The sequence below is a fragment of the Zootoca vivipara genome, chromosome 1 (genome assembly GCF_965207765.1).
Source record: "Zootoca vivipara chromosome 1, rZooViv2.hap1.1, whole genome shotgun sequence".
NCBI lineage: Eukaryota > Metazoa > Chordata > Lepidosauria > Squamata > Lacertidae > Zootoca > Zootoca vivipara.
The window spans coordinates 78,826,025-78,839,407 of NC_142582.1; the positions used below are offsets into that span (position 1 = coordinate 78,826,025).

The window sequence follows — 13,383 nt, forward strand, 5'->3', positions numbered from 1 at the left end:
GGATGTGTGTACCATGATTGTACTGTACAAAAGACAGGACGTTCCACCCCACCCCCCACCCCGCCACAGGTTCCTAGGTTACATATTCACTGCAAAGGTCAGGCAGCTCTCTCAGGGGACAGTAAACCGCAGAAAAACAGACCTTGCACCTTTAGTTTTTGCTCCTGCTGTTTTAGACTTAAAACTACAAATTAAGTGGGCTTAAATATTCACTGCTTATATGCCAAAATGGCTTTTCTCTGCCATCTGTTCGTGTTGTTTGCACAATGCAACCTTTGTGCAGCTAGTTGCCACAGAAAGCTAGACTTTTTAACCCCTGGATAGGAAGATACAGAGACAGAGTATCTTTTCCCTGCATAGATGAGAAAAGCAGTTTGGGGTGGGTGGCTGTGTGAGCTTGAAGAAGCAAAGGGTTATGTCTCACTGCACAATCTTCTTACACACATGTTAATTTCGAAAAGGAAAGAGTAGCACCCACGGGTCTGTGTTAGTCGGCGTCCTCTGTTTCCTATGTTACTTTTGGAGCATCTCTCGCTCCACACCGAGAGGGGAGTGGGACAGTGGGTCGAGGTCTGCAGAAGACGAGGGCTTTTCTGCAAAGAGCAGCCACGTCCTCCTCTTGCTTTCTTGAAGGAGCCTGGGGTGGGAGGGAAGATTGTTCCGGCGAGCCTCCCAGAGATGAGCCCTTCTCTCTTGGGTTCCGCCATGCATCCTCTCTCCAAAGGGAGATTGCTGCAGGCTCACCTGGGGCTGACCTTGGCCGCCTTTGATCCTTAAGTGTGAATTGGAAACTGTAAGGCAGCAATTCCAGGCACGCCTACTCGTAATTTCCCCTTAATGAGCATAGGGATAATTGCTTTTGTTTCTTTTAAGAGTACACACGGGCAAGAGGAACAAGATGTTTTGCTGCCGTTTCTCCTCTTCAACCCTATAAGCCTTTTTCTTTCCCGCCCTGTATCCCACTTCCAACTTTTCCCCTCAAAGCCCTTTGCCAAACCACTTATCTCTTCACACCCTTTGCCCCTCCTGACTCCTCCTCCTCGCAAGCTCTTGCTTTTCGTGGGGTTTCCCCGCCCTAACCCGCCCAACTCCCAATAAGCATTCGAGAAGGGCCTCAGCGAAGAAACCTTCTGGCCAATAGGGACCCAGGAAGGTGGGGCTATGTTGAAGGGAGCTGGCGTGCCTTGGCTTTGCTTTCGTCTCGGATTCTCTGCCGCCTCGGAGGTGGACCGGGAGGCGTGTCCTGGGCTGGTCGGGGCTGTGTGTGTATGTTTGTGAATCGCGCTCCTCAGGAGAAATTCGCCTCCCTCACAGGAGCTCGTCGGTGCCGAAAGTCATCGCGCCTCGCGGCAGGGGTCTCGCCCAAGTAGCACAAAATGGCGGGCAGCCGAGACAATGCAGCGGAGCAGATGAAGCGCTGGCAAGATCTGCGGGGCTCGCAGGTACAGAAGAAAGGGACACCCCCCATAAAGCCATTGGCACGTTCCACCCAGCGCTCGCTCGCTACGTATCGGGTCTGCATTCAGCGGGCTGTTCGGCGGGCGCGACCACCTTCTGAGAGGCGGCGGGGGTGTGCGAGCAATGTTGAAGGGGATGGGGCTTCTGTGGCTCTGACATTGTGGCAGGCGTTGCTTTCGCCCCTCTGTAGTGTTGCAATGTCAGATGGCCAGCATTGTTTGCCCCGAATGCCCTCTCCAAAAGTAGAGGCGGCGGAGGAGCTCTTGTCCAGCATTGTGTTCGGTCCCCCTTGTGCAGCATTGCACTTTGGAAGGGGCGCTGCTAAGTACCGGTAGGTTGTACAAAGGGTGACAAAACTGCAAGCTTGAAATGCTCCTAGCCAAGGATCATGGATCGGCGGTCGGATAAGAAAATGATTGATACTATTGCCCTTTGGGCGGTGTTCCTGTGCTGCTTTTGCTGCACTTAACACCCATAATCTCTGGAGGTTGCGGTTGGTTTGTTTATCATGGCACGCAGCACCAGCGGTCTGCCATAAAAGGTTTCCATTGCTAAAAGGCGGAGCAGTTAGCAGTTAGCAAAGTGTAATCAATAACTGCAATAACGCTGCAAGGTTTAATCGTGATGGAAGTTGAACTTGCGAGAAACCTATCTTGCTATAGTTACAGGTAGGTAGCTGTGTTGGTCTGAGTAGAAGCAAAATAAAAAAATTCCTTCAGTAGCACCTTAAAGACCAACTAAGGTTTTTTTTTTTTGTATGAGCTTTCGTGTGCATGCACACTTCTTCAGATCTTGCTATGTTATTTCTGTTAGGGAGAGTAATATACTCATTTGCAGTTAGAGATACATAGTCAAATATGGCAAGTTGTTGTGTACCATTTTAGATAAAGGTAAAGGGACCCCTGACCATTAGGTCCAGTCGTGACCGACTCTGGGGTTGTGGTGCTCATCTCACGTTATTGGCCGAGGGAGCCAGCGTACAGCTTCCAGGTCATGTGTCCAGCATGACAAAGCTACTTTTGGCGAACCAGCACAGCGCACGGAAATGCCATTTACCTTCCCGCCAGAGTGGTACCTATTTATCTACTTGCACTTTGTGCTTTCGAACTGCTAGGTTGGCAGGAGCAGGGACAGAGCAATGGGAGCTCACTCTGTCGCGGGGATTTGAACCGCCGACCTTCTGATTGGCAATCCCTAGGTTTAACCCACAGCGCCACCTGCGTCTCTTACCATTTTAGATAGATAGGTACTAAAGTACAAGACCAGGTACAACTCACAAAAAGCGAAGCACTTCCCATACTCCTTTGATTTTGACGGAAGGAACTTAAGAACATACTTAATTCCTTCACTGAGATCAATAGCAGTTGTTAATGCCATGGGTGAGTGTGTGCTGATTACAGAGTTTCCTAACTTATCTGGTCAACAGTAGGAAAGGCAGTAGAAAAGGGAAACACAATCAGTGGCAGTTGTCTCAAAAGAAATAAGGGGGAATACCAGTGATTTGTATAGGAATCCATATGAAATGGCACAAATTAAAAATAACTGACCTCAGGGGGCTACAAGTAATGAGGGGTTAGTGAAGTGATGAGTTGCTGGCATCTGTCTGTCTCAGGAGACAATGGAAGAGTGCACCTTCAGGGGTAAAGTCACACCTCTGAAGAGTTACAGCGCCTGCTGTGGCTAACTGCTGCCTCCTGCCTTCCCACATTGTTTTTGCTGCATTGGCAGCACTGAAGTGAGCTTTCCAGGATGCAAGCCTAGGCAGTATATATGGAGGGCCTAGGCTGCCCAAATGATAAGACCCCGTTTTCAGCCTCGATTATGTGGTCCAAAGGAGAAAAGCAAACAATACATTTGGCACCAGCTGGGCTGCAGGAGTTGCCAGAAGGAGGCATACAAGGCGCCATCGAAAGGGACCTTTGAAACAGGTTTAACAACCATATGTTCTTGTTATGAAGTAGCACTGAAATGGACTGGGCTGGTTAATAATTTTGTTGCGAAACATGACGGAAACTAACTGGAACTAGTTAATAATTCTGATACTGTAGTTGGATCCTGTGGTTCAACTTGACCTTGATTTAGATTAGCATGTTTATCTTTCTGTTCTTGTTTACAGTTTCATTTTCAGTATTCTCTTTAGTGCTATCCATAATCTGCTGCCCAAATTGGCAAATTATGGTTAGCCATCATTCTCCATATTTGAATCAGAAGCTGATTTTGAGCCATAATTTCTAATTCTGACTTGGAGGGTGAAGGCTAACTATATATTTTTAATAAAAAAATTCCTTCAGTAGCACCTTAAAGACCAACTAAGTTTATATTTTGGTATGAGCTTTCGTGTGCATGCACACTTCTTCAGATACTTCTTCTTCAGATACTTCAGATACATGCACTTCTTCTTCAGATACTTCTTCTTCTTCAGATACTTCTTATCTGAAGAAGTGTGCATGCACACGAAAGCTCATACCAAAATATAAACTTAGTTGGTCTTTAAGGTGCTACTGAAGGAATTTTTTTATTTTGCTTCGACTCAGACCAACACGGCTACCTACCTGCAACTATATATTTTTATTTTTGATATTGTGGTGAACTATGGTTGGTGCTAAAAAAAGAAATGGATATGTTGGCAGTGGAGAAGAGTAGGGTATGTCAAATGTCACAGTTCTATAATTGATTTGAGCGATTCCCGCCTCGCCCCCCAATTAAGAAGTATGTAAATTTAATGAAATAAAAATAAACAGTGATTCTTCAAACCATGGATTTGAAACTTGTCTGAATTCAGACAATGTGATGGAAGGTATCAAGTTAATAGTAGTAGTAATAAAAATAATATGCCACCCATCTGACTGGGTTCTCCCAGGCACTCAACAAAATATTTAAAATGCAGTAAAACATCAGTCATTTAATTTAGATGTGAACAGCTTCAAATACTGTTTTACAATTTCTGTTTTGTAATGAAGTTGCAGCCCTGGCCTCTTAGTTACTGTTTTGCAGACTAACCCCATTATTGACTCATAGTTGCTGAAGACTACGGTAACTGGTCAGAGAGTAGATACAGATGAATCCTTGGTCTGATCCACACAAGTGTCAGGGCATGTCACTTTTGCTTTTTAAGAAACTCTACAAATGTAGATGAGAGTGTAGCTAGGAACTTTGTTTATTTGCATCATATATATGAAGGGATAGAAATTAGATCAACTTAAAGCTGTAAAAGTGTAAATACTTATTTGGCATAAGCTCCATTGAAAGCAATGGAGTATACTGTATAGCACTGTTCCCCATTTTACATAACCCACCTTCTGTCATGAATGTAGGGCAGAATATGTACAGTTCATGAGCTGTCCAGACACTAGCCAGACTCAAACCTGCTTAACTTCAATTAAGTGTGGCCTCATGTGCTAGGGCCTTTTGATGCTCTAAGTTGACTCATTGGTCCAAAAGCAAGAGCAACTTTCCAGTGGTGGGGTTTCATGTCCAAGGTTCTATATGTTGTTATTGTCTGTTTTTAAGCTTTTTTAGTTTGTGTGTGTTTTAATAGAGTGAAAAGGCATTTAAAGATGTTTCTATCTTGAGTGATAGTATGTGTGTACTGAATTGAAATGTACCCTGCATCATCTCAAAAAGGCACCTATCTACTGATCGTCTTTAATGTAGGGATAATCTCCTCCTGGCTTTTAGCAGGAATGTAACCAAGGGGAGCAGCTTCCCCCTCAAACCAACACTGCGGCTAGCAGGAAGCAGACTTCTGTCATGGCTCGTATCTGACTTGTTATGACACTATTTGAATTCTGCTACTTTCATTTTGGGGAAACAGGCAGTCTTCCAAAAATGGACCCTGGGTTTGGCTCTGCATACCCTGACCCCAAAGTCCTTTGAAACCACGTTTTGCATTGTCTTGTTTTGTTTGGCTGTTTTGTGTATGAGGAGCCCCTTTCTGTCAGCCATGCTCTACAACTGTTCATATTTCACACCTGCTTCCATGTTAGCTGCTACTGTTGTTTTCCATTGGACTTATATAGTATGCTATGCATACTATATAAGTATGCATAGCATACTATAGCACTTACTTGCAGATAAGTGTGTGCAGGATTTCAGGTTGCAGTCCTACATCCATGTAACTAGGAGTGCAAAAAAGTATATAGTAAACATTTTGGATTATGCTTCTAAGTATGTCAATGTAAAGTTGTGTTTTATTTGTTGTAGTAACGAAAGAAGATATGCATGCAAATGGATAACTTAATTTAAATTAGTTATTTAAATCTTGTCTTGCTTATTTAAACCACTAAATTAAATTGCATTGATTAAAATTAGTCCACTCTGGTCTGAATACTTTTTTACACCGTGACTGTAAAGTCATCTTCTAATGGAGAGCAGCTGAATTTGGTCGAGAGATTCCATCCGTCTGTCTCGGGTCACAATGGAGGAGTGCACCTTTTGGAGATGAAATCAAACTGTTGGAGATTTACAGCGCCTGTTGTGTCTGTAGAATTGCATCGCAAACACCAGTGCTAAAGGGATAAAATCAGGATCTATAGTTTGGAGGTTGAGTGATTTCTCTGTCTTGATATTCTTTCACAGCACCTGAGAAAGCACTGGTAACCTAAACGGTTATGGACAGAAAGAGAAATGGGTAGAGATGGATGAAAGGAGTAGCTCATATGTGTACTATCCAAAAGGCATGTTTGCTGCAACAACACAAAGATGTACACACAAACACTAACATTATGTGAGCAGAATTCCTCTTCTTCTCTTCCCTGCATCGCTGTCATTTGACTCAGTGCTGATTATTTTTCAGAGTGTGGGTTACAAGCTATGTGTTTCTCTGCCAACTTTGCCATACCTAATTTAGAGCTAATGGGTGAATTGGTTATGAGTTGCTGTATAACAAGCAATATTGTTCTTCCCTAAATCTTGTGACATGCTTTAAGTTGGTTTTCTTTTGAATACCCAACATCCTAGAGCTAAATGTTGTTTATTAGAAAACTTTTTCGATTTCACAGTGGTCACAATGCCATGGGGATAATAAGTTCACATAAACTGACAATCATTTGGAGCTCGGGCAGCCTTCATTGCCAGAAACTCTTCAACAACCTCTCACAGTAACATGACTGGAGGAACTTCACTGTACCCTTAATGGTATCTCTAATGAGCCACTGTGGAGTACAGAAAAATCAAGAGGATCAGACTCTCCCTGTTTCTTTCCTGGTAAATGCCATGAGCCAAGACAATCTCGGTTTCAAAGCTTGTCCTGAAACCAGGCTGACAAAAGATTCAGAATGACACTTATCCGCCTTTAAAGATCAGACTGGAAACTTCAGCGCCAATTGCATATACGTATATCTAGGCTCCAACAGTGATTTTGCTTTTTTAAAGGAAATGTCTGCTTTCTTCAGGACCGTTGGAAAATGCTGCTCTAAGAAAGATGCCTTCACAAACACCCTGATAAGAATGGCAAATGTTTCCTAGTTAGCCATTGCCAGTCAATATGGGCATAGATCAAGAGGGCAAGTTGTGGCATGAATTTCTCCTGGCATCTTGTCTGCATCTTCATGTATTTTGCTATTACAATTCCCCCCATCCTCTCCACCTCAGACTATAGTAAGTGACACAAAGAAATTTGTTAAAGGAACCTACAATTCTTTTAGATTGAAAAAAGATATCAGATGGTGCAGAAGAATAACTAGGTCACTTAACACTGTGTAACTAAGTAGCTATTTGTAACTCTTGGCTACTAGAATCTGGATGATCTGCAAACATTTTCATGACCGTTTAGACTGAGTAATGTTTCTATGATTGTTAGCTCCTTTTAAAGAAACAGACCCTGGTTTTTGATTGCAGTGCATGCAACACATTTTCTTTCTATGTGTGCATAAGTATAAACTGCCTTCTATCTGAAATTTGAGCCAGGTTCTTGCAAAGATTTCATTAAATTCTAACAAATAATGTGCTTCTACTGTTCTCCTTGAAAGAGAACAGGGTTATCTACCCTTAATCCTAAATGAGTTGTCCATTCCATAGAACATTACTTTGATACACCAGCACCCCTTTAAGGTATGCTGCATAAAAGTGCACAGAAGCACATAATGCTGCTTGCCTTGTTTTATGTGACCTTAGTCTTAGTCCTGTTTTACGTAAGGAATGATTTCACACAACCTGTTTTTATGGCATGACTGCGGTTGTCACTCAAGACAGGTTGACCAAAATATGTTGCTCCATCATTCCGTTTGGGAATTGACTGACACTCCTGTCAGCCGTAGCCTGTCCAGAGTAGCTTACAATGAGAGATACGTATGATGGGGCTCAGAATTTAATAGTAGCTATTGCATGGGAGTGTTGATTATCTGGATCACGACAGGTGGGAGAGGGAGTTTGGTGCCAATGGAGGATTTCCTACCAATGCAGATGGCAGCTTCAAACAAGTGAGTTTCAAAAGGATGAGGTCAAGGGACACAAAATTTAACTTCCCATGTTATCCCCGCCCCTCATACTTTTATTTTTGAAAAGTGTATGTAAATTGCAAAGTCGCAATCAACGTCATGTATAGTTTGGCTCAGTTTTTCTTTCTAGGGGGTTGGTTATTGCTTTTTCTATTTCCATGTGTATTTTTTCTGCTGCTGCTTTTTGGAACAAACATGTCTTTACAAATTACAACAACTAATTCCTAACGTTTAGCACACTCTTTTATTAATTTTGGGGGATCAAACATTTCAGTTCGAAGTGATCCCAAGGATCATCTAGTCCAACTCCCTGCAATACAGGAATCTCAACTGAAGCATCCATGATAGATACCGGTAGGCATCCAACCTCTGCTTAAAAACCTCCAAGGAAGGAGAGTCCATCAGCTGTCATGGGAATCTGTTCCAGTGTTGATCAGCTCTTATTGTCAGAAAGTTATTCCTAATGTTTAGTCGGAATCTCCTTTCTTGTAAGTTGAATCCATTGGTTGGGGTCATAGCCTTAGGAGCAGCTGTGAAAAAGCTTGCTCTGTCTTCCATGGGACATTTGAAGATGGCTATCATGTCTCTTTTCAGTCTCTTCTTTTCCAGGCTAAACATACCCAGCTCCCTCTGCACACAATCCAGCCTGTCAATATCCTTCTTAAATTGTGATGCCCAGAACTGGCCACAGTACTCCAGGTGTGACCTGACAAAGGCAGAATACAGCAGGACTATAACTTGTTTGGGACCCTATACTTCTCTTGATGTAGCCTAGAATAGCATTAGCTGCTGCATCACACTGTTGACTCATGTTAAGCTTGTGGTCTACTAAGACCTAAATTTAAATATTGTACTACAGTAAATCTTTTAATAACCCTTGGTTATGGACAATGACATATTTGTTAAAGTTTCCTCTCATCTTACAATTATCCCAAGACTAGCAGTGCTGGGTGTGCTACAATGTTTTCTCTTTATTATATTGGACAATGAGTACATGCGTACAATTATACTTAACAGAAAGTTTATTGGGAGAGAGCTGGAAATAGCCTTTTTCTAAATGCCTTACTCAGTGCCCTTAGAGTGAATGAGTATTTGTAGTCGTAAGATCAAGAATCTAGGCGTAGTTCTTAATGCATGATTAAAACAACTGAGAGTTGAAAATACAATTTCCTTTTAAATACTCTGTAAAGGAGCAAAGGCACCTTTTATCCTCTGAATGGGTGGTGCCAGGGTGATAAAACATGCCTGTGTAGTTATTCCAGAAGACTCACATGCTCAAGCGGGTGGAGCTGTAGGTGCTGTGGGAGACACTTGAAAATTAATGCGAGGTTACTGTTAATTTAATCTGCAAAGGTTGATATAATTCACTTGGTTGTCAAGCTTGTGTCATCGCTTGTTATCCTCCATGTGTCTGACTTCCAATATATTAACCACCTCCCCAAATTTCTGATAGTCTCTTTTGAACCACCTGTTCTCTTTGCCAGCTGTGAATGCCAGACTTTCTATATTATTGTACTGTACTTGCATAATTTGCAGTTTTTTATGGTGAATGAATTGGGACTTCTTGCATATTTCCATTACAGTGGTTAGGTTTAGTGTGTTAGACAGCTGTTTATTAAACAAAATTAACATAGGTTTTGGACTTGAAGAAGATGGCTTCATTTTGTAGTTCAAGATAGTGTTTTAGAAACCCTATTTGGGGCGTTTTATTTGTTTTAAGTGTTTATCGTAAGATAATATTCTAAGTTAGTTATATTCTGCCTTTTCACCAAAGGGTACAAAGGATGGCATTTTTGTAGTATGAGAAGGTATAAGTGGTTTGACCTGATTTCTTTGGAAATCAGTTTTATAAAAAGATATATTTAACCTTTAGGGATGGACCGAATATCGGTGTAGAGTTCATGATGTATATTTGAAATTCAATTACTTTTCATGTCTGAGTCCATTTTGTTAAGGTAATATTGACATATACTGTTAAGTGCTTAATTACATACACTTTCTAAATCTGATGACATTCAAGCTTGGAGGTGTAATTGGTGCTATTCTTTTTAGTTATTTCTGCTTGAAAATCAATTTAATAATCAGAACTCTTTGAAATGATTTTCCTCCTTCACACATCAGTTGGCCATTTAACATTTAGATGCAAACTTTACCTTTCCTAATAATTCCTGTTATGAAACAATACTGTTTAATGCCAGAAGCAATTCTCCCTGTAGTCAGGAAGCACCATACGTCTGTCAAGTTAACCCATAAGCATTTTCACTAAATCATGAAAAACGTAATAGCGCTGTGTAGTTTTTGGTGTCCTAATTTTATTTTATATTTTTGTTTTGAATTTAGAAACCAGATGCCTTGACCACAGGAGCTGGAGTCCCAGTGGGAGACAAGTTAAATGTCATGACGGTGGGTCCGCGAGGGCCCCTTTTGGTTCAGGATGTGGTTTTCACAGATGAGATGGCGCACTTTGACCGAGAGAGGATTCCTGAGAGAGTTGTGCATGCCAAAGGAGCAGGTTAGTGTTAGAAGTTGGCCTGTTGTTTTAAAAGGAAAAGGTGGGGAATTGAATATTGTGAACATAACTTTGTGTACAGAAGGAACAAGAAAGCAAAGAAGTTTGCAAAATGTGTTTCCCTCTGTTTTGTATCTTTTGGTGCCGAATTTAGGATTATTATTATTTTTTATTAAACAAGAATCTTGCACAACACACTTTTGCATATGTGGACCTAATTTAGAAAGGCACACCATACACAGTCACCCTTGCTGAGTCTGGGGGGGGGGAATGTACAATAACTATAATTGTTCTATTAGTTCAGTGTGCCCAAGGCTTCTTTAGACATGTGTTTGTGGAACAGCGGCCTCTAGGTTACATGATAAAAGACTTTGGATTAAAAGTGTGGTTTGGCATAGGGGTATGGTGCCCAAAGGGGGGGGGGGAGAGATTGAACATGCCACTAGGTGAATGCAAGTGTTTGGGCTAAAGAAGACTATTAGCTCTGAGGCAGCTTGTGAAACTGAAGCAATGCTACCCTTAAAACAGAATTATTGATTTCTAAGGGTAAACAGAAAAAAGTAAAAAAATAAATGGTTACTTGTTCAGCAACATATAATAGAAATCAGTCCTATAATTTCAAATCAAGGTATCCTAGGTGTGTTATTCACTAGAAACCATGAAGTCATTATTGTAAAATAAAAGAGTATCTTACATTAAAGGATAATAATTGAAGCAATTACAATGTGGCTATCACAAGGTGATGGTAAAAGAATAAATGCAATATAAAGCTAATGGGGTTAATTAATCCAGTCCAGGTATAACAAGAAACCATAGGTGAGATATATATATATCAGCAGCTTATCAAAGTTTGCTTGGTTTTTGTACCTTTTCCTTTGCGTACTTGTACTTTGTATGCAGATACTGAATGTTGAAAGAGGAGGGAACTTGCCCTCACTCCCAAGTTCTGCTAAAACCCAAGGTAAAAGGTAAAGGTAAAGGGACTCCTGACCATTAGGTCCAGTCACGGACGACGATCGGCAAGCCCTAGGCTCTGTGGTTTAACCCACAGCACCATCCGTGTCCCTTAAAAAAAACCCAAGGTAGAATAATGGTAATAATAGTAACCACTGCAACGATGTTCGGGACTAAAGGAGAATTGTTGAAATCAAAGCTACTCATCTCTACCAAAAGTAAGATTCAAACCACAACATGAACGAGCACATCAAATTTGTAAAGCAGAAAAAAAGCATTAGCTGTGTTCTGTTTGTTTTAATACTGCTTTCAAACTAAACACAAAATCTGTGATGTTCCAGGCTAGACAGAACTGTTTCAAAAATACAATTATGTTCCTGTTTTCCTATTCCTTTTGAATAAAGGAGCCATCTTGTGATCCATCAGGCTGTTAGACTGCTGTCTGCCCCCAAGAACTGTAGCTGGAAGGAGAATATACAACTCGACATTGTGTTTCAGGTTATCTCAAAAGTTTTCTAGTAAGAAGCAGACCCCTCTGTATTCACAGATGTTCTGCCTTCAGCTGTTCAGGTCCTTTGGTCTAGGCATAAAAGGAGAATCACTGTTTCCTGAAAACAAATTTTGGCTCGCGCCTTACATGACCCTTCTTGTTTCCCATAGCTCCCCAGAATCCAGAAGATAGGTAAATAAATTAATTATCAACATTCCCTACTTCCTGCCTGTGTGTAAAGGGTCTGTTATGGAAACTCAAGGTCTTTTGTGTCCTGTAACAATGTCTCAGGGTCAAAAAGGCAGTATGCTAAGATGTATGCAGCAGAAAAGCACCACATTATATGAAACAGAGATATTTATTCTTCCCAAACTGCACTGCCATTTCTGACCTTACCAAAGCCCTTGATATTTAGATGGTTTGTTTGTTTCTACTTATCTTTAATTTTTAATAAAAGCAACAATTTTAAACATTTTAGGAGCTTTTGGCTATTTTGAAGTGACTCATGATATCACCAAATACTGCAAAGCAAAGGTATTTGAGCATATTGGCAAAAGAACTCCAATCGCTATTCGATTCTCTACAGTTGGTAAGTCTTTTAAAAAAAACCTCTTTGCATGTCCATTTTATTTGTGTCGTGTGTACTCATGCATTTATTAAATGGGTCCTTAGAGGAGCTAATTTTGTTAGACTTTATTCATTTATTATTTATAAATTTGTACACTGCTTGAATGTTAAAAAAAAACAGAACCCCACACACCTCAAAGCGCTTGACAAAAGATAAAACAGTAAAATCAGGGGGGGGGGACACAACCCTACTTTAAAATTCCCTCAGCTTTCTGGGCACTTGGGTAGGCTTTTCTAAACAGGAATGTATTTAGGAGGTGCTGAAAAGAGTATGGAGAAGGCGTCTGTTTGATCTTGATAAGCTGAGAGCTCCAAAGTGCAGGCACTTCCACACTAAGAAACAGAGAGTTTTGCAACGAAAGAGGAAAGTGTCACATAAGGACACTACATTGCCAGCTCTCAGCAGACCACATTAGGAAACTATTGCACAGGAAATCATTGTGCAATGTCCTCTTTCCATTCAGTTCCTCTTTAAAGCTGTAAACGACAACATATACATACGATAATCATCCTTGGAATTGGAGCTCTATAGCATTCATTAGGTGAAGGCTGGGAGGACAATTTAAAGATCTGATGGCCATTCCCAATATTAGAATGGATGCCAGTCTCCGGGGTTGAAGGAAAACTGTGTGCAGTTCTCAGTGTGTTCACATTTATAAACCTTCCTTTTCTAGCGGGAGAATCGGGGTCAGCCGATACAGTCCGTGACCCTCGAGGCTTTGCAATGAAATTCTATACAGAAGATGGAAACTGGGACCTTGTGGGGAACAACACCCCCATCTTCTTTATTAGAGATGCGATGCTGGTAGGTCATATATTTATTTGGGCACCCAAAATAAGTTTTGTTTGTTTTGTTTAGTCATTTAGTCATGTCCGACTCTTTGTGACCCCATGGACCAGAGCACGCC

At 41.3% G+C, this 13,383-nt stretch overlaps 1 protein-coding gene across 4 annotated transcripts in view; it reads left to right on the plus strand.

The window, feature by feature from the left end:
- CAT (catalase) overlaps positions 1-13,383 on the plus strand; it is a 38,020-nt gene that overhangs the window by 15,244 nt on the left and 9,393 nt on the right. Inside the window, exons 1-4 of one of the 4 annotated variants that reach the window (XM_035116510.3) lie at positions 1,119-1,442; positions 10,236-10,407; positions 12,327-12,437; positions 13,150-13,280. In XM_035116510.3, coding sequence (XP_034972401.3) covers positions 1,377-1,442; positions 10,236-10,407; positions 12,327-12,437; positions 13,150-13,280 — 480 coding nt within the window. In that variant the 5' untranslated portion in view covers positions 1,119-1,376. Of the gene's footprint in view, positions 1-1,118; positions 1,790-3,275; positions 3,387-10,235; positions 10,408-12,326; positions 12,438-13,149; positions 13,281-13,383 lie in introns of those variants that run through there. The other 3 variants (XM_088668790.1, XM_088668793.1, XM_035116520.3) reach the window with 3 other exon arrangements.